The following is a 21,636-nucleotide window of genomic DNA, read 5'->3' on the forward strand; positions in this document are numbered from 1 at the left end:
GGCCGGGGCAAATGACCGGGCCCTTTACACCCAAAGCTCATCATAACATCATTTTATAACATACACATGCCCAGAACAGCGGGAATGTGTATGTTATGAAATGCCACTCATGTTAGCTTAGTCCGTAAAAATGCTCCACCGAAGGCCTTTAAGGCCGTTTCACACCGGATGCGTTGCGTAAAAACTACATGAAATTTCGAATCTTTCAGATGCGAACCTGTCGTGTAACCTACATACACACCGGACGCGCTGCGTTTTTGCGACTAAATTGCCCTCATAAAACGCACTGTGAAAGAAAGGAAGCCGACATCAAACGATGATGTAATGAGGTTGTGATTTTTCTAAACAAGAGAAGGAAGAAACAGAGATTCTGGGTTCATCCAACACATTAGAAAGCGGCAGCAGGGAGAGTTTCATGGTTTGATCCCGGAGCTGAAGCTGCATCACGGATGCTTTCGCGCACGTTTCATAGTGTAATGATCCATGATGGACGTTATTGCTAAATGTGTGTCACAGTTATTGTTCTCTTTAAGTTAGGTTGTTTTGGGGTTGAACCGGAAGGAGATGTGGGGGGTCGCTCTTGGGAGGGAGGTCTCTTTTTTTCTTGTGTGAGTTAGAGTTGGCTGTATCCGGCGAGAGCTGTTCTGTGTGTGTCCGGCCTGATTAAATGGTGTTAGTAACGAAACCTCTGCCTGGTGCTTGGGTGACATAACGGAACGTTACAATATCATCAGTGGGCAGTTGTTGTTGACAGAGTTGGGATCACATGTGAGGAGGCAGAGGATAATTTCAGAGAGCCGACTGACTCAGAACAGCGTGTAGCTGTGTGTCTGAGGTAAAACGAGTTTACTGTTCCCACATCACTGTATATTCAGTACATCAGTGCGCGTTTTGAAGCTATGAACTCACATGTTGCTAAATGCAGCGCTCTGATTTATTCGCAAAAACGCAGCGCGTCCGGTGTGTATATAGGTTACACGACAAGTTCACATCCGAAAGATTCGAAATTTCATGTCGTTTTTACGCAACGCATCCGGTGTGAAACGGCCTTTAGAGTGAAAATAAAGCCAGTCAGCATCTTATTCAATATTTTACACCTACTACTTCACTAAAGTCTGTCGGTCTTGTAAAGTTTTGAGCAACCATGACTCAGTCCTGACTGTGGCAACCTTTAAAACCCCCGTGTAAAACATGAATGATGGGTGATGTATAGTGGGTTGTATACTGTGCACATTGAGCCATGCATATTGCGATATAATCAAGACAGGGCCCTCCTTCTCCACCTCGCCTCGGACGTGACAGAGGCCTGGCTACCTGAAATCTTATTCTCCTCTCCTCTCTCCCATCCGGGCCCCCTCTAGCCCCAGGCTGGGGGCGTGCCGCCCTCCCAGCCACTCCAGAAGCTCCGCCCCTGCTCCAAACAGTTCAGCAAGGCCTTCAATGGTCTCAGAGAACTGAGAGATTATACCTCTCAGCTGGCCTGCGAACGCCTCTGTGTTCTCCTGGATAAGCTGGAAGAGGTGGCTGGGAAGGGGGGAGGTCTGGGTTTCTCTGCTTGGGCTGCTGCCCCTGCGACCCGGCCATGGATAAGCGGAAGAAAATGGATGGATATTTAAAGTATAACAGGTCTGATTTGCAATGTCACAGCTTAAAGTGTTAAACACAAAAGCTTAATGTTTTCAGGTAATATGCCTTGTTGGTAGTTCAGGTGTGAAAATGCTGCAAAGCTTACATGCAACTTTTTGGCCTCTGACTTTAACAAAATGCAGCTGCACTTGTCACGGCTGGCTGCTGTGCAGGCAGGAAGGGGGACCCCAAAACGCAGACTCCAGGAAGGGTGTAATTCACTCACTCACTTTATTTACACCAATCTTACAGACATCAACATGAGCTCTCCCTGGCATACACTTAACGGGGGGAGAGACGTGAAACTAACTTGACTTGACTTGACTTGACTCAAACAGACATACATGCAGGACAGCAGAGAACAACCAATGACGCGACAGCAAGCAAGGAAAACACCAGACTTAAATACACAGGAGGAAATGGGCAAATGGAAAACAGCTGAGAGGGAACACAGGCAGCAAAACAAAACCTAGAGCAAACAGACCAAAAACAGGAAGTAACCTGACGCTGAACACAAAGACTAAACACCTAGGGAACACATAGGCACACCAGAACAACAGGGAGACAAACACAGAAACCAAAATAAAACAGAGCTACACAACAAAACATAAAAACACCGGCCCAGGACCATGACAGCACAGGTGACCTCTTTGAGACAGCGGCAATTAGTTAGTTAGTAAGTCCAGTAAATTTAAACATAATTAAGCCATAAGTCACTGTTGTGAAAATGTGTTTTTTTTTTTTTCTGTGCCTCCCACTGCCAACAATAATGGATCGGTCCTGAAAGGATGTTGATGAAGTGTTTTTGTTCTCATAAATGTAAAACTGGCAGGTGTGAGAGTTTTGTCAGGTGAGAGCAATCAACCAATGGACAAGCTGAAATTTATCACTTTTTTATTTTACAATTTAGCAATTTTTTTCTTTCATTTTGTCCTCAGCTGTGAAGCCTATTTCATTATCTGCTGCATAAATGAATTATTGATTATTGGTTAAACTGCATCTTTTGGCCATTCTTCTCACTAACAGGGCTAACGAGTAGTGCAGTGGCCTCAAAACATGTTGTTTTAGGGGTGTTTGTGTACGTTGGTGATGATAATGTGAGTCTTATACACATTATCCTGCAGTTCTATAAAGACTGTTTTCTATGCAGCTGCACCCTTGAGCATCACACAGCATCCAAAAACTTACACCTGGCTTTTAAATGAACTTTTAGTTTCTGAACAGAACCAGAACAGAGGGTTTTATTTACAGCTACATCCAAACCGTTATAGGCTCAGAAGATACAGAGGTATATCAAAGAATGCACTCTCAAAGCATTTTCTCACATACTTGCAGTGGTTTGTTTCAAGTCCTCAGGGAGCATCTGTACTTGCATCACCTCCATTTCAGGCTCAAACTGTAGAAAAAGAATCTGCTGGCAGTGAAAAACCAGTTTCACTGTCATTACACTGCATGAATACAGACAACAGACTACATTACATGAATACAAACTTTCCAGGGTTCAAAAACACTTCAAGCTCATCACTAATATCAAAAAAGTCACCAGGACAATGTTTACTGAGGTTCTAAATTATGGGAGCAGTTGGATTAATATTTTTTTTAACCAGAAGAATTGGTCCCTCCTGGCCATTGGAAAGAAACCAGTTTTAAGTTTTGTTTTTAAGTTCTGCTAGCTATGTCCATCTTTTATAAACACTATATTCCAATAGACTTGAGACCAGGTTACTGTGGAGGAAGGTCCAGGAGAGTCTTCTTTGGTTGAAGATATCTCATGCCATTGGAGGAAATGGACAATTTTTCAAGGCTTCTGATGTAGCAAGCATATATCAGGGTCGGGATATCAGTTTTCATCCTCTGGTCATTGTTTATGAATGCAGATAAATTTCAAAAAAGCGAATAAAAAGCTAAAATGTAGTCAGCTGCAATCAAGCATGATTGGATATATTTGGAGTATTGACCAATCATGTTTGGAGACCAGAAAGCTTTCAAAACTCTTGTTCATATGCTACAGATTCATATGCAGTCTGTTTATGGAGATTTGATTTTTCTCCCTTCTGCCACTAATCTCTATTAAGCCTGGCTGATTTACTAATAGATCAACAAATAGCTAATAATATCTGTATCAGCATTTATAACAGGTGATAAATGAAATTTCCATCCATCCTCTTCTGTTTTTCTGATTCATGGTCATGGGGACTGGAGCCTATCTCAGCTGTCATGGGGAGTTACAGTAACTGCCCAAGTACTTTGAGTCTCTGTGAAATCAGCAGGTAACAAATCAAGGCAAGGGCATCCTTTTGCTGACTCTCCTCTCCACACCTTCCTCTTGTGCATCACTCCAGTGCTCAGCTCAGCTGCCCAGCTCGGAGAACACACAGTGTTCCATCCTGGGCTGAACCTGGGAAGTGGGAAGCCTCAACCAGTGTTTATTTCTCCAACAGTAAACCTGTCTACTCACATTGCTGTCCTGTGGACCACTGCAACCAATATGTGTGGGCAGCTGGATGTTCGTGTTTTGCTGACTAATGCCTGTGCTCGGTCAGTCCCATACAGCAGGACCACAGCTCCAATCTGCTCCTCTCTACACCACAGCCTCCATCTCACTCACTGGAGGTGGTGCTCACAGAGGTTGCTTTGCAGAACCCAGATCAGTCCCATCTGCCCTACCTTCAGTGCTGCTTCACCCAAAGCTGATGAAGTTGCAGAAGGAGGACAGCGCTATTCGAGACCTACAGTGACACAGTGGTAGGGGGGGATCTTTGATCAGTCCCACAAGACTCTGCTCAATATCTCTTACCTGCTGGAAAACAGAAGGTTCCTCAGTGGAGTTTATAAATTAAAATTTAAAAAAGTGACAGGAGAAACACCCTTCAACCATGGTATGAGAGTTGATGTCCACCAGAGGGCACTCTGCAACTTCACTGTTGGCAACACATAACGATACTTAACAAACATTAGGGACAGGGGCAGGCTGGGGTTGAAATTCAGCCCGGGAGCTTGGTTTGGAGAGGCCTTTTATACGATCATACAATGGAGCAGCAAGGGAGGGCTAGCTGGTGTCTCGCCCTTCACCTCTCCTTTCGTGTGCTGGCTGGGCTGTTGTGTTTGTAGCCCCTCCTGATAAAGCCCCAGCTCCGACCGACCATCACTGTCTGCACTGTCTGTTGCAGCGAAAGCTGCAGCGCAAGTGCTGCTGTGCTTAATTGGGTAAAAATAAATAAATTTACTGGCCGGTTCAGCCTGGAAACGACTGACCGTTCGGGAAAACTCCTGAACCTCCCGATGGCCACCACGCCCCTGATTAGGGATAACATAATATAACAAATAACAGAGAAATCTGTTTAAGAGATTTTTTCCATCCGTCCATTCTCTTCCACTTATCTGGGGCCGGGTCGCGGGGGCAGCAGCCTAAGCAGAGAAGCCCAGGCTTCCCGCTCCGCAGCCACCTCCTCCAGCTCATCCGGAGGGACCCCAAAGTGTTCCCAGGCCAGCCAAGAGATATAATCCCCAGCGTGTCCTGGGTCTACCACGGGGCCTCCTCCCAGTGGGACATGCCCGGAATACCTCACCCAAGAGGCAGCCAGGAGGCATCCTAATCAAATGACCGAGCCACCTCAACTGGCTCCTTTCGATGTGGAGGAGAAGCGGCTCTACTCTGAGCCCCTCCCAAATGGCTGCACTCCTCACCTTATCTCTAAGGGAGAGGAAGCCACCCTTTGAAGGAAACTCATTTCTGCCGCTTGTATTCACGATCTTATTCTTTTGGTCACTACCCAAAGCTCGTGACCATAGGTGAGGGTAGGAACGTAGATCGACCGGTAAATCGAGAGCTTTGCTTTTACACTAAGCTCCCTCTTCACCACGACAGACCAGTAAAGCGTCCACATCACTGCAGAAGCAGCCCCGATCTGTCTGTCGATCTCCCGCTCCCTTCTCCCATCACTCGTGAACAAGACCCCGAGATACTTGAACTCCTCCACTTGGGGCAAGAACTCGTTCCTGAGCCAGAGAGGGCACTCCACCCTTTTCCGGCTGAGGACCATGGCCTCAGACTTAGAGGTGCTGATTCTCATGCCGGCTGCTTCACACTCGGCTGCAAACCGTTCCACTGCGAGCTGGAGGCCACCCCCTGATGAAGCCAACAGAACCGCATCATCTGCAAAGAGCAGAGATGAGACGCTGAGGCCAGAGATTTTTTTAAATCATTAAATATTGGTGATATCTTAAAAATCCTGTATCAGTTGGTTTCTAACCTCCATCTAAATAGGAACTTTTTCAACTGTTCACTGTGAAATGCTGCAGCATCTGAGCCCAGTCTGAGAGTTTGCCCTCCTAAGCCGTCATTATGAGACCATGAAGTTTTGCTGATTGGAGTCTGAGTCCTCACCAGTCTCCTTTTGGTGTGCTCTCCTTTTTTGCTTTGAATCCTGAAACTATTCAACATGAACATTAGAAGAAGATAAACATGTTTAGATTTATCTGAATGTCAAACTAGAAAAAGACTGCTCTGACTGAATTTTATGACCATGTTAGACCAAAACGAGCGAGACGATGGAGGCATGCTACAACTTTAGCAAAACAGTTAGGAGTTTATTATGCCATTGGATGATTGTCTGCATCACTGAAATTGCTTGAAAAGGCATTTTGTGTACGGCTGGCATCAGTTGAACAACTTCTGATGAGGCGAATAAAACCACCGGATTGTCTTTGAAAGCTGCTTCGATAGATGGATGCAACTTGAGGAAATCTGATCTTTTGTACAAAGTAGTTAATGTGGTTGATAACAGTAATCACAACTTTGTGTGTTTTTAAATGTTTCTGCATTTGTAAACTTTCTATTTCTAGTTTGGCATGAAACAAGACAGGACCCGTCTGAGCAAAGCAGCAAATATATTGTTGGATTATTTAAAGTGGAAATTATGAGGGTTAAGTTCTTTGCTAATGAAATCCATCCAGTTCATTAAGTGGAGATTTTAACTGGAGATTTTAGGGCCTCTGCCTGATCTTGGCCGTGTTTCCCGGCTCTCATTTATCTGTGAGAGTGTTCTGTGAAGGCGGCGGCTATCAGACATAATTGAAGAGCGGGGAGTCGTGTGTTGCAGTCAAACCTTGTTTTAAAGCTGTAATGCGTCCAAAATTTGATTTGCCTGCCGTTGCCGCTGGCGCATCACAAAACGGAGGTTAATGGTTTTCAAATGTCAGTCTGGGAGCGAGAGAAAAGAGAGAGGCATTTATTTCAGGTGGCTAAAGGGTCTTCAGATTAGAGTTCAAACCTTGAAGACTAAATATTTCTTCCATGGAAAAACCTGACAGGAATTTAAGACTGAGTAATATCAGAACGAGTGATTTCACAGGCTGTAACAAAACAATGTGAAGCACTAAGAACAATTCTTAAAAGCAGGAACTCCATCCTTCAGGTTGCCATGGCTTTTTAACTGCTGCTGTTCTCAGACCTCTGCTCATCACTGAGAATTTTCTCTCCTCTAAAATGCAGTCCACTCCATTTTATTGTTTCATCATTCATTACACGTTCCTCTTCAGATAAAAGCCAGAATAGAGAAATGAGAATTTCTGTAGCTCCACAGAGGGCCCGGAGAAGGGTGAAAAAAGGTGATTGCTCCTTTCAAACACAGATATTCTGTAAAATCACTTCAGCAAATCTTTAAACACACCTCTGTCACTGTTTTATTTGTCAAATCTCTGAATAAAATCAATTTTAAGATCTTGTTTCCTCTAAAGTATGTATGTGAGCAGGTGTATTTCAGACTAAAGTTGCAGCTGCACACCCTCATGAATTAAAACCTTCATTGCAGACACATCTGGGCTTAATCTGGACTCATTTTGGCACATACGATTTACAGCACAGCAAATGTTGTGTGGGCCAAAAGTTATGAGGTGAGCCTGATGTGGGTTATGGCAGTTGTGGTGTGTCACCTAACATCTGTCCCATGTAAAGTGGAACTGTCCCTGAGTCCAGGCAGCCAGTCTTGCCCTGAAACATCCCAGTCATTCAAGACCAAATGTGGTCCAAAGAAACCTGCAGATGTGGGACACTTTGGGCCAAACCATTTTTGTTAAGTCCTGAACTCTGCACCAAACTGCTATAAAAGCCTGTCAGTAAATCCAGTGCTGTCCCTGTCCTGTGTTACTGACAGGTGTGCTCGTGGTGAATGTGACATGGAGGAAGAGAACCTACGTGGGAACTCTGTTAGACTGCACCAAACATGACTGGGCTCCTCCAAGGTAACTATTTACTTTCTTTCTCTGCCTCTATGCAACACTGACACTGTGGACAGGCTTTGGAAGTCCAGCAAAATTCTACTGATGCACTTCTAGTAAAATTAATTCATATATAAGTCATTTCAGCTCAAGTCATCATGTTAATAGCAGTTTAGTGCTTCTGCAGCAACAGCACTAACCAGCATGGCTGAGGAGGACACTGACTTTGGAGCGAGTCAGACTTTGGGAAGAACCTCTCTCATCATTATGGAACCACGATCTCAATTTAAAATGTTAAAACAAATTCAAATGTGTTCAGGATACCCACTCATGATGCAGTGCCAACCCTGCCTCTACCAGACCAGGCATACTTCACTCACACTGAGACTCAAGACCAGTGGAGTTCAGACAAATGAACTGGGAGGATTGGTGGGAGCTGCTGGCTGCTGTAAAACTTGACAGGCCATCCTTATTTTCAGGAGTTATACCACAGTGTATTTTATACTTTAGTTTGGTGCTAGTCCCACTCCACAGCCCATTGTGTGGGTTGTTTGGAACAGCAATGCATTGATTTTTGCAGAGAGAATTTAGTAGTCGAGCCCCCCCCTCCAAAAAAAAGACAGAAAGAAAAAACTAATCAATGAAAAATGTTCTGGACCTTCTTGGACTCTTTATATTTCTAAAAGATGGTTCCTTATTCAAGGATGGCATCTGTACTGCAGTAATTTTCAGTAGCATTTCAAAACAAGAAGACATCAGTCTTCAGTTGAAAGCTGATTTCGATCAGGTTAGAGGACAAGAAGGCATTATTAAACATTAAAATAGAAAGCCCTGCCTCCTAATGTGTTTAATACAGTCTCCAGTAGGTTTTTGCCTCTTCCTATATGCTGAAGGTTACAGCAGCCATTTAGTATGAATTATGGTTTTCAAACATCATTTGGTTTGTTAAGTTGGTGTGTGAGCTTTGCTTTGCTTCTATCATAAACTGTGAGACATTTACTGTTGAAATCGGGCCCAAAACAATTCATATTCCCACTGTAAACACACTTTAGGGTACATGCTGCCTGGTTTATTTCCCTGTTTGATCCACCACGTTTTATCATTTTACTGTTATTTTTATTGGCCTTTATTTGCTGCTGATTGTTTATTTGATTAACTGGAAAGAGCACCTATTCCTTCAAAGTGCTTTAATGTTGCTAAAATGATAAAAAGGCTCTGGGGCTGTCAGCTGCTGTTCCGTGATGAGCTTCAACAAAAACCCTCTCCACTCTCCATCTCAACTGTTTCAGAAACGGTGAGTGGTTTTTGTAATTGCTGAGTGGAAAATGTGACAGTCCCTCCTTGCTTGGATGAAACCTCTCAATTATTGGCCCTGTATGTAAATGATTGTTGTCATGGCAATTACCGCTTAATCTCAGGAAACGGGCACCAAATTGCTTTTTTTCGTTTGGGTTCTCATCACTGTGGACGTCTGTCAGCGGTCACCAAATGTGGGTTTTGTTATATAATCCAATGGAATAAAACCCTTCGACTCCTATGCTTCATTCATCCGTTTTTTAGTGAAAATGTGGCCGACAGATTGAACTGAAAATGGAAGAAATATCAAAAGTAAGTTTCCGATTATTAAAAAGTTGAGTGGACGGAAAGCATCATCACTGAGTTGATTAAAAAAACACTTTTGAAATAGAAGAAATATCCTTGAAATGTCAGAGAAAATACATGAAATTTCAGTTGCATGTTCCAGCTGCTTCTGTGACATTCAGGGACACACTGATGGGGAAAAAAGCAATTACAAACATCACAGGAAATGTGAGATATCATCGTGTTAAAATCACAGAGGGGGATGAGGAAGTCTAGTCTCAACGTGCTCTGCAGTCTGTTTCATTAATAAGGTGATTAATACCCAAAACTCTCTGTCCAAGGTCAGAATTTATTCATTGGGTATTTAACACCAACCATAATTAATGCATTGGAAGGCCAGCACCAATGCAAGGTTCAAGGTCCAGCTTTTAAAGCTGAGCTTTACACTGTGGATAAGCATAAAGTGAGGCATTTTTCTCATCACAGCAGACAGGTTTTGATATGAATAACAATATCCGAGTGTGGAAAAGCATCTCCAGTGTTAAGATGCTAGGCGCCGGGGTAAACAGCATCAAAAGACTTCAAAGTAGAAGGGACAGCAAGCGAATACAAAATGTCTCCATATCAAATACAGAGATAACTGTGGATTGTACAGGATTTTTTCATGTTATCAAAAGAGGAGCAGGCTTTGTACAGAAAAAAAAGTCAATTTTTATGCCTGACGACTGGGTAAATTGGTTCAGACGAGCCTTGAATGGTAATCTGTTATCTCCCGAGGTCTCTGTCTGACGCTGGAGTTCGGTTTGGGTAACGATATGAGCAAGCTGTTCTTGGTCTAAAAAACAAAAACCTTTCGGGAAGAAAAGCACAGACCAGAAAACAGAATCTGTTTAGCTCAGGATATAAGAAGGTATCATGACCTCAGCAATAAATTATGGAATGCATATTGTAGTGCAACACTCAGGCTGGCCCAATTAGCATTCAATTCAATTCAGTTTTGTTTATAGCTCCAGTCCACAACAATGTGCTTTATATTGTAGCATAAAGATCCTACAGTATTACAGAGAAAACCCCAACAATGAGATGAACCCCTGTGAGCAAGCACTTGGCAACAGCAGGAAGGAGAAACTCCCCTTTAACAGGAAGAAACGTCTGGCAGGACCAGGCTCAGGGAGGGGCAGTGGATGAAAATATAAACCCTCTCAGCCTGTCACCTTTCTCTGTGACACCATCACGCTTCAGTTCACCTGACTGTTGTTAACATTACAGCCTTGTCACTAAATTTATCCACTGGTCACCCCTTTAGCAGATTTATGTTTCCAAAAATAGTCCAGTAAATAATAATTAATAGTGTCCTCCTGCTTTACAACATTTTGTTCTCCTGCCACCAAAAGAGCACTTGCTCTCTTTCTGCTGTGCTCGCTGGGTGCACAGTACAAGAGAGAAAGCATTAAGAAACCTTCTGGTGTGTCTAATTATTTTCTTCTATTATTTCACATGTAAATGTAGCCAAAATCACAGCACAGCCTTAGTCAGTCTTAGTCAGCACATTTTTTCCAGGTCTGGATGCTTACTTGTTGAACAGGGATATAGAAGAGTGGCTTTCTTCTTGTGGGAGAGCCAAATCAAAGCAAAGTATTACAAAGTAATACTGTCCATAGAGTTTGGGTTTTTTTAGCAAAAAGATCTTAAGGGTTATGAAAAAGTTGTTACGAAGTTACTTTGTAGCTTGCCCAATTCCCTGCTGGCCTCTGCTGCCCAGTTTGTCTCTCTGGTTTCCCTTGTTTTTCATGACTCTTCTCTCTGTCTTTCCATCATCTACAACTTAAATCAGCAAATCAACGGCCCTCTCTTTCCCACTCACACAAAAACTGCTTTCGCAGAGCACAATGAAGTTAATAATTTTATGTATTTTGTGGCCTCAGAACGGGTTGTTTCTTATTAATTTATTAATCGATTGTTGAGCTTCATGGGGGGAGCTGTCCTTGAGGAATCATTGTCTAACTGAACCATTCCCTGGCCCACCTCCTCGTCAGGGCACAGTACACTTAACATGCCCAAGATCAGTATACACTGACCACTCCAGTCAAATTAACTGGACATTGGAAAGTCAAAGTGCACCATAAGTTGGTAATAATTAGGCAAAATGAAGAGTGTTAGTCTTTCTTTGAGTGAGAGGGATGTAAGTTGGACAAGAAGAGATAATATATATTTAACATATCGAAATCCCAAAATCAAATCCCGATTCCGAAAAATAAAATTTGCTGTCAAGTTAAAAATAAAGCACAGCCTGTTTCAATTCTAAGGTTTTAAGTATCAGAACATTATAAAAAATATCTTGACGTTAGCAGTCACTTAAATTATTTAAATACAGCCTGAGATGGACATATTACAGTATCATTATTTAACAAACGCTAACTAAGCACACCTCATGATTTAGTAGCGTGTAGAACCACATTTAACAGCAATAACTTTAAGTGATTATTTTCTGGGTGAATTCTCACATTGCTGTCTAAGAATTTACAACATGGCTTCAGTTCGTTGAGGCTTGTGGGCATTCATTTATGCACAGCTTTCTTAAGGTCCAGAGCATTTCATCCTGGTTCAGGTTTGGATTTTGCATCATTGCAGCGCCTTGATTCTTTGTTTGCAGCCATTCGGTTGTAGATTTGTTTGTGTATTTGGGATTATTGACCTGTTGCATGTTGGCCAAGCTTTAGCTGTCAGACAGATGACCTCACATTTGACTTTTTGGTATACAGAGGAGTTCATGGTAAGATTGGCACTTTCCCAGGAGTGTTCATGGGCAGTAACAGTTGGTTCTCTAAGATCTAGATGTCTTTCCTCTATGGTCCAAATTTTCTGCTTGTAGAGAGGTGGTCACACTTCCTGATGATCTTTTGATTACCAGCACCTGACTGCTCCGTACCCTCTTAGACCCTATGGAAGCAGTAAGACTGCACTTAATTTTTCACCAACTGCTTCTGCATTTTGGCTTCAGATATGATCCCATATCTGAAGCATTTCCAGGCTGTGATTATCAAAGGATATTTTCTTAGCTCACTGTTTTTCTCTTCCTTTGTTTAGGTTTTGTGAGTCGCCCTCCAGTGACCCTGAGTTGCCAGGCGGTCGTGGCCGGGGAAAACGTATGCGAATCGCCATGGCCGAGCGGCCCTGTGTAGAGCCGACCCCAGCTGCCAAAGTCCGGGGTCTATCTCAGCACAGGAGTCGTGGAGGTAGTGTGGCTGGAACAGCTGCACCTATCCACAGCAAAGGAAGGAGAGGCAGCCTAAATCTCATCAACAGCAACTGCCGAGGGCCTCCTTCTTTCTTCACTGTGGAAGAGGTGAAACCGGCCTCTCTCTCATCTGGGAAGAGAAAGAATAAACCGCCATCTGACTTGGACCTCAGCCTGGTCTCCTCAGATGACGTTAAAAATGGCAATGGGAAGAGGATTCGAGCAAAATCCCGGAGCGCCCCATCCACTCCGCAGGGTAAATCTGACCCATCATTTATGGATCCAGGAGGAGGCTGTGCTTCTTCACCACCACCACCCATCCTCATTGACTGCCCCCATCCAAACTGCACTAAGCGCTATAAGCACATCAACGGCCTGCGCTACCACCAGACGCATGCACACCTGGAGGCCGAGGAGCAGCGGAAGCCTGAACTAGAGCCCACGAAGGACGGGGAGAGCGAAGAACGACTATCAGACTGTGAGGACAGCATCAACAATATGACGTATGACCTCTCAGAGACAAACAACAGCACTAATACCAACAGCTCCTCAAAGAAACCTGCTCCACTGTACAAGGTGACCACAGTGGGGTCACCTAAGAACAGACGACTTCTCCTCAGTACTGACCACAGCCCCACAGCCAATTCCAAAACCAGAAGAACCTCACTGCTCAAAGATGGTCTAATTGATGACCTTAGTAATCTGCCAATCATATCTAACATGACTGTGGTTCTGGAAAACTGCATGGTCCCAGACAGGAATTCTTCAGTAGAGATGCCCAAACTGTAAGCCGAAGGTTTGATTGAGAAGAAAGGAAGCACCTGTGATAAGGTCAAGAAGGCCAACGGGAAGGTAGAGAAGCTGTCCAAGTCGAGGACCAACCGACCAATCGCTCCAGCCCCTGCTCCACCCAAGCTTATTGCCATACCCAACACGCCTTATCCAGCCAGCCCAGCAGATGCTGTTAACTCACAGCAGCCATCTCCTATGGCAGCTGTAGGCCTCACTAGTAAAAACCTCCCTTTGAAACCCATCAAACCAAAGTTAAGCATTGTTGTAGAGCCAAGCCTGGTCAAAGCCACGCTTGTCACCTGCAAAGAGACCAGAAAAAAAGAAAAGCGGAGACTTAAAGACAAGCATAGCAAAGATGCACAAGTGAGAACACCTAATGGAGACAGCAGTGGAATTAAAATGGATGATGGTGTTGGATCTAAAATTGGTGTAAAGGAAAATTCTGGAAGTCTTCTAAAGGAGCATCTCAGTAAGCAGGATGTAATGAATGGACTCAGTGAAAGCCAGGAAAGCCGGATGGCCAGTATTCGTGCTGAGGCCGACAAGGTCTACACCTTTACTGACAATGCCCCCAGTCCTTCTATTGGTGGTTCATCACGCCTTGATGCAAGTGGTGGTTGCCTGGCTACAGCAGACAGCAGCAGCAAGAACAACAGTCCCGCCTACTCCGACATCTCAGATGCCGCGGACGATGGGGGATCTTCTGAATGTCGCTCAGATGGAATCAGATCCAAGTCCGGCTCCTCGGCTTCTTCCGAGGTGAGCTCCAACAGCAACCACGGTAACTCTGGTAAAACCCCATCTACTGCATGTACACCATCATCAAAAGACCCCCAGTCCCCATACTACCACAGCTATGAACCCTACTACCTGTCAGGGTACATGCAGTCAGATAGGCAGAACAGCAGCAGCATTTCTTTCCACAAATCCCATGACTGCAAGGGGAAAGACAGAAAAGAAGAACTGAAAGAGGACGACAAAAACTCCTCTCACGAGTTCTCTGACTCTAAGAAAGGTGATGGACCGCCTCAGTCTCAGCTACAGCTGGCTATGAGTCAGACCCAGACAGCTTTGGCCCAGTCCCTATATTATGGTCAGTACTCAAGGGGACTGTACATGGACCAAAAATTGTTATTATCTTCAAAATGCTGTGATCAGATGTCCAGTGCCAAGCAGAGGGCACAGGGGGTGAGAGACAGTGACGATGTTAAACATATGGTTGGGGGTTCAGCTGGTGGACTTATGCTAGGTAAAGGTCCAGATGGTGGTAAAGGTTGCTGTCCCAAACCTGTCCTGTCCTATGTGGAGATGAGTGAGAGGGGAGAAAGGGGACAAAGTCTGGGCGTAAAGGCGGTACACGGTGGCATGGTGGACCAGCACCAGGTCTCAATGAAAGACTGTGATGACATCAAGTCACCCTCCTCTTCCTCTTCTTCATCACTCCACAACCCAAACAGTCACACAGATCTGGACTCAAATGTTTCCTTTTCCAGTGTAAGTTTCTCCCTCTGTCTATAACCTGCCGCCGCCGCTGATGGTGTTGTTGGTGTGCTTTAATGACTGCTGATGTGTCACAAAGAGATTAATCACACACTGTGTACAGCTAAACCAATAGGTGCTAATAAAAAAAGACCATGTGGCTTCTGTGGTGCTGTAGCCCTATTTTGACATGCTACTTCAGTTAAAATTTTTTGATTTGACAGAGGCAAACGATTTTAATGTTTAGAGAGAGAATTACCACCTCAGCTGTAAAGAAGCTAAAAAGCCTTTCTAACCCATAAGCTTGTACAGATTTTTAACACCATGTGATTAATCACTGACCCTAGCCATGCTGGTGTAAAAAAAACAAAAAACAAAGGCTGTACAAATTGAGCGAAAGCTGAGTTGGGGAGGATAGGTTGTTCTTTTTTCTTCAGATTGGCCTAAATTCTGCACTTGATCATGTGTGAGACGTGTCTTGATTCGTGTCATTGAGAGGGACGCCACACTCTTCACATCCCACTTCTGAATGGCCGCCTGCTGTTGAAACGTCCTCATCCTTCATCAACATCACAGCCAGAGCCAGTGATAGATGGTCTGTCTATGGCTCTGTTCACTCAGTGTTTCCTCTATAGTCATTCAGCAGCGGTGGGCCGCCGCAATGAGAAATTCTCCACCCTGTTAAAAAGAAAATGTACAATGAAAGTCATAAATTTGCTTTGCTTTAACTCCAAAAACCACAAAAGAGACAACGAGATAACCTTTAGACGCATTACAAAAAGAAGGCATTTTTAGCCCTTCAACTGGCATATAAACAAAAAGTGGGACAGACGTGGACTGAAGTTGAACCGACCCCAAAATCACCACCCACCACTGTTAACAAAGAATTATAGGGGAAACACTGCAACTAGCACCAACACTTGTCCCCATCGATCTAGCCCTCAGACGGCCCCACCTGGGCTCACCACCTCGCTCACAGCAAATACTCAGAGCTACAGAGTCAGCATGGGGAGGAGGCGGAGGAGGGCGAATCAGACAGTGGAAAAGAATGGGGAACTACCGTGGAGCCTGCCGGGGCCAAGATGACTTCAGGAGGAGCAGGTGGAGGAGAAAGAGGAGGAGGTGTGGGCGCAGATGCTAAAAAAGCCAGGGTCCATGGATCACACGATCTCCTGCCTGCCATCGACACAGAGGATTCAGACAGGCTGGAAGGGCTGGACGATCAGGGCCAGGAGCCAATGGGAGGGCTGTCTGAGGAGTCCCAAAGTGCCCGGGCAGCAGTTTCTCCTCCAATGACCCCCCAGCAGCCCTACATCCAATACCAGCACTCCTCCTATCCGCCCTACCTGGCCATGTGCGAGAGTGGCGGGAGCACTTACAGAGGAGTGTCCCCAACCCTGGTCCACAATTACCCAGGTAAGGGTCTGAGTGAAGGTCAGAGTTGAGTCTAAAGGACTAGTTTAAAATTTTGTTAAATATGTGCTGAGAGCTGAGAAGGCTGATCAATGAAACAGAGGGAGCACAGCTAACCTTTTGGCTTTGCTGAGTATAATAATATGTTAGTTACAATAGTTACAAAGCTGGTAAATGAACAGAGGCATGCTCGATGTTTTTCTCTGTTTCCACTGTTTGTTCTAAACTAAGCCCACTAGTTTAGTTAGAGTTCTTGTTTAAGCTGAAACTTGATGTCCACACTAGAATATATTAAGTTGAAACAGTTACAAAAACTGACATGTTGGTTGATGCTGAATCACTGAAAGGTTTTAATGTTGTAGAGCTGGGCAGTTATACAGTAAAGTGTGGGTTCTGCTGGCTGTCTCTGGCCTATCAGCAGATAAAATGAGCTTTACTGATGACGGGCTGGATGTTTATCTGTGTGTTACATCAGTTTTTTGATGATGAGCTGAAAGACTATAAAACTGCTCAGCTATTATTTGATGATGACAAAAGGAGACGGGTGCACGCTGAAGTGTGCACACTTCCACAACCCACAGAAAAGCTGCTCCAATGTTTTAATGCGCAGATACAACTGAAAATCTAACTGACAATAACAGCAATACATTCAGTTCTTTCACTGGTGAATCACTCAGCACACAATGCTGCCCCTATAACATATATTATTATGAAAGGTGACTGCTTCATCAGGCCTTGTTATTTATTTAAGAAACTGGACTCCACACCAAAGTGGATTGCCATGAGGCGACTGCTGTGATTTGGCGCTATATAAATAAAGTTCCTCTTAAATATTGTCTGACCGTACTCCTCTTTCACGAGTTTATCTCAGCTGAACAGGTAAAATGATATTAAGAAATAACAAGTGCCTGGTTTGTAGTTATACATGATACTGCCAAAAGTATTCGCTTGTCTGCCTTCACACACATGAACCTGAGTGACGTCCCATTCTTATTCCATGTGGTTTAATATGCCGACCCGCTGTCGTGGTGCTGCCCAGTGCTTTATATTTTTTCTGCGAGGTTCTGTTTTTTGTTGTATTTCTTCCTGAGTTTGTTTACAGTTCAGATTCCTAGTTTATTATAGTTTCTGAATCCTGTTATCAGTTATAGTCATGGTTTTCATTCTTTGGTCCTTTCACTTCCTGTTGTTTCCCTGTGTGCCAGCCCTCCTTTATGTCAAGTCTGCGTTGTGCTATGTTTGGTCTCTTCCTGTTTTATTTTGACAGGCCCTTGTCCCATGTGCTTTGTGTTTAGTTTTGCTTCCTTTGTCTTGTTGGTGTCATTTTGTTCACCTGTACTCCCCGGATGTTTCCACTCTCTTGTCGTTACCTCGTGTGTGTATATATTGTCTGTGTCTAGTTCAGTTCCTTGTTACCTTGTCAGTTATGTTCCTGGGAACACCTTTGTTTGGGGTTTCCCTTTTGAGATGCAGGGTTTGGCATTTTGGATTTTAATCCTGCCTTGGAATTTTGAGATTTTGTATTTTGTGGTTTTTGAGACTTCATTAAAGACTCTGCAGTAGTTCTGCTCCATTTCTTGCATCCTGCGTTGGGTCCAACCCTGCCTGCCATACAGCCACTTCTTAACACCCACTCTTTGCAGCTGTAACAGCTTCAACTCTTCTGGGAAGTCTTTCCACAGGTTTAGGAGTGTTTATGGGAATTTCTGACCATTCTTCCAGAAGCACATCTGTGAGTTCAGACACTGATGTTGGAGAGAAGGCCTGGCTCACAGTCTGGCTCACAGTCTCCCCTCTAATTCATCCCAAAGGTGTTCTATCAGGCTGAGGTCAGAACTCTGTGCAGGCCAGTCAAATTCAAACTCTTGAGCTGATCTGAAGGCCACATGAAGGTTGGAGGTCTGTAGTTACTGACTCTGCAGAAAGTTGGTGACCTTTCTGCACTATGATCCTCAACATCCTCTGACCCCACTCTGTGATTTTTATGTGGCCTACCACTTCATGGCTGAGTTGCTGTCGTTCCCAATCACTTCCACTTTGTTATAATCCCACTAACAGCTGGCTGTGGAATATTTAGCAGTGACTGGACTTGTTGCACAGGTATCATCCTATCACGGTACCACGCTGGAACTCACTGAGCTCCTGAGAGCGACCCATTCTTTCACTGATGTTTGTAGAAGCAGTCTGCATGCCCAGGTGCTGGTTTATACACCTGTGGGCATGGAAGAGACTGGAACACCTGAAGTTAGTGATCTGGATGGTGAGTGGATACTTTTGGCAGTATGGTGCATGTGTAAATTCTTTAATGAGAGTAGTAGGCTAATATAATACATTAGCTAAGACATCTCTGATATTGCACAGCAGGCAGTAACCACCCGAAGAAACCCTGAAGTTGATGATGACGAAGGTCTTCCTGTTAGTCCACAAAAACGAGATGATGCCAGTTTATGAATTGTTGCTGGGGTCAAACTGGTTTCATTTTGGCAACGTCTTTAAATTCAACCAAATACTTAATTTGATCATTGTTTCCATCAAACAACAGTATGTTTGTTTAGCATATATTATGTGTATTTCTATTGCAAGTCTTTAAAAGCTCTGGAAAAAGCCCAACATTGAACTTGAGTTAGAGTTAGGTCTGTAGGCGCTTCGAGGAACTCGTGACCACCTTCTGGACGGAGGACAGAACGATGAATTTTAAAAAACTTTACAAATAAGAGAACAGGCTATTATTCAGTACATCAGTCACAGAGGAAAGAAGAAATAAAAAGATGAAAATATAACAACTTTCTAAAGTTCCCAAATATACTCCAATTTATCTAAGTATAAATATCTTATATATCATGTTTAATATTGCAATGCACTGATTTGGAGTTCTTAGTATTTTTATAGATATGTAAAGTTACTGTGTGCATGTTTCTTTCTGTTTCTGGTCAATAGGTTTCCATTATCCTCTGTACGGTAAGACTGCAGGCAGGGAGGAGTCAGAGGTGACGGCACCCGGCAGAGGAGGCGCGGTGAGCGGCAAGCAGAGCAGTGGCGACTCCTCGTCCTCAGCCATGGAGATGCTGCAGCAGCAGAGCCATCAGTACCATGGAAAATCACCCGCTGTGAGGCTTTACTGCCACATCCACACTGCAGCTCCCAGCGACACACTTCTGATGTCTGTTTTCCTTCTCACGACACAGATCTGATATCTTCCTCAGACAGAAAAACACCTCAGGGAAAGACGGGGGGGGTGCTGCTTTGATTCCACTCTGTGCATTTAAAACACTCACTTGCTGAAGACCATCACATAACATCAGTGTGACATAAATATATCTTATAAACCACCCCTAAACAGGGAAATTGTTTTCATGACCTTAAACATGTAAATGTGCTGATGAAAGTAATTTTTCTTCCCACACAAGTGATTTATAGTCAGGTTTTATTATTTTTAATCATAAATATGAACGGGTCTGCTGGCAGCAGAGGGACTGATTTTACAAAGCCAGATATGAATTTGGAACAGTTTAAAGATGTTAAATGCAAGCTGAAAGTTGCTGCAGAGAAATCAGAGTGAGAGGAAAATATTGTATTAAAGGCACTGCATGCATGTGTGTGCACCTGTGCTGGACCTGCTGTTAATAAAGCTTGGTTTGAAGCCAGGAAGCTAACATTAGTTTTATTCCATAAATTCATTTTTTGATCTGCGTTCTACAGTTTTAGCCTTTTTTCTTTGTGGTGTTTAAAGAAAATTAACTTATAAATAACTTAAATAATCTATATCAGCCTACTTACAAATTCCATTCACACTCAGCATGTTTCAGGATCACATATTAAAGTTTACAGAAAAATAAAATAGTTTTATGTTTGCAGCAAACAGGAAAAAACTTTTATGAAAATGTAAACAAAACATGCCCAGTTATAGACCGATCGGCCCTGCTCCCCCATCCGGCCCTTCCAGGATTACTGATGAACTGTTTAGTCTGTAGGTGGGGATTCTTTTATCCCAACCTGAACCTGAATTTTCCTCGTTAAGTCCCAAATCCAGCTTCTTCTCACAGGCTTCTGGTGAAAAGTGGTGTAACAGCACCACGAGGCCTGCTGACATGGACGCTTCAGGAACGTTTACGTGGTGACTTCAGACAATTGAACAAACTTTAGTTTTAGGTTTGCTGAAAAAATCACAGAGATGCAATTTGGTGATCTTTTAAGTTTAGAGAAAGGTCGTTCTTGATTTGATTTTTTGTCCATTTTTAATAAGTTCTTTTGGCATGATGTGGATGTACCACACAGCTCATAGTCCTCACTGAATCACTCTGATCTAAGATGAGGCAGAAAAATGAAATATGAGAACAAGAAGGAAACACTTTGTCACAACTAGCGGTCTGAATTACTAAGTGGACCCAAGAGCAGAGGCGGACGAGGTGGCGTGAGTGCTTTACAAATGATTTATTGGAAACAGCGTTAGAGATATGTTTAGCACTGGTTACTTGCAGATGAATCCGGCGTGGTGACAGGTGGCTGGCGGCTTTCATAGGACACCAGGGGAAAAGGGAATTCTCTCTAGGCAGAGGAGACAACTGGGTGTGAATTCTTTGAAAACGGGAAGTGAATTGAAAGTTCCAAACGAAAGAGACTGTCTTACTTGATTCCGGGATTTGAGAAGCCCTGCCGGGGTGGCACGTAAGGGCAGCGGGGTTTGGATGGTCCGTGGGGAGGGCAGGCAATTAGGAGTGTGTGTGGAAGGTGGCCGGTATGTGGTGGCTGACGAGCGGATCCAGGAGGGCAGGCAGGCTGACGTAAATCGAAGCTTCCTAGAGACACACAGAGACATGAACCGAGGGTAAGACCTGGACCTTAAATACAGGGCTAATCACTGCACAACAGGTGTGCAGGATTATCCAGCTCCGACCTCAGGCTCTGCCTCAACATAGCAAAACACAGCCAGACCTGCCCCCTGGAAAGGAAGAGAGAGAGAGAGAACAAACCACCACAACAAAACCCCTGCATCCTGACACACTTAAACTCTACTTTAAAATACTCTAAAATAGGAAATGATCCAGCTGAGTGTTACAGACTGAGACAAATACATGAACGTTTGTAGGGAGAGAATATTAGATCCTATCTGTTCACTTCTATACATTTTTCTTTTAATAAGACCATGCCCACAAGACAAACTGCACCTTAACTCACTTCAGCAATCATGAAGGTGTTGCCCAATTTTTTTACTTCCACAGTAATAATAAAAAGTTGAGGTGTCAGATATGAGCAGTACATACAGTAAGAAGCTCCAAGAGTTCACAGAA

General features: G+C 43.8%; 1 protein-coding gene across 1 annotated transcript in view; it reads left to right on the top strand.

Moving 5' to 3' along the window:
• The window catches only part of znf608 (zinc finger protein 608), a 120,887-nt gene that overhangs the window by 80,010 nt on the left and 19,241 nt on the right, over positions 1-21,636 (top strand). Inside the window, 4 exon segments of the mRNA XM_030725681.1 lie at positions 7,782-7,869; positions 12,514-14,950; positions 15,874-16,351; positions 19,286-19,455. Of these exon segments, the coding sequence (XP_030581541.1) occupies positions 7,782-7,869; positions 12,514-14,950; positions 15,874-16,351; positions 19,286-19,455 (3,173 nt within the window).

This window comes from Archocentrus centrarchus, unplaced genomic scaffold, assembly GCF_007364275.1.
Source record: "Archocentrus centrarchus isolate MPI-CPG fArcCen1 unplaced genomic scaffold, fArcCen1 scaffold_68_ctg1, whole genome shotgun sequence".
In the NCBI taxonomy this organism is placed as follows: Eukaryota; Metazoa; Chordata; class Actinopteri; order Cichliformes; family Cichlidae; genus Archocentrus; species Archocentrus centrarchus.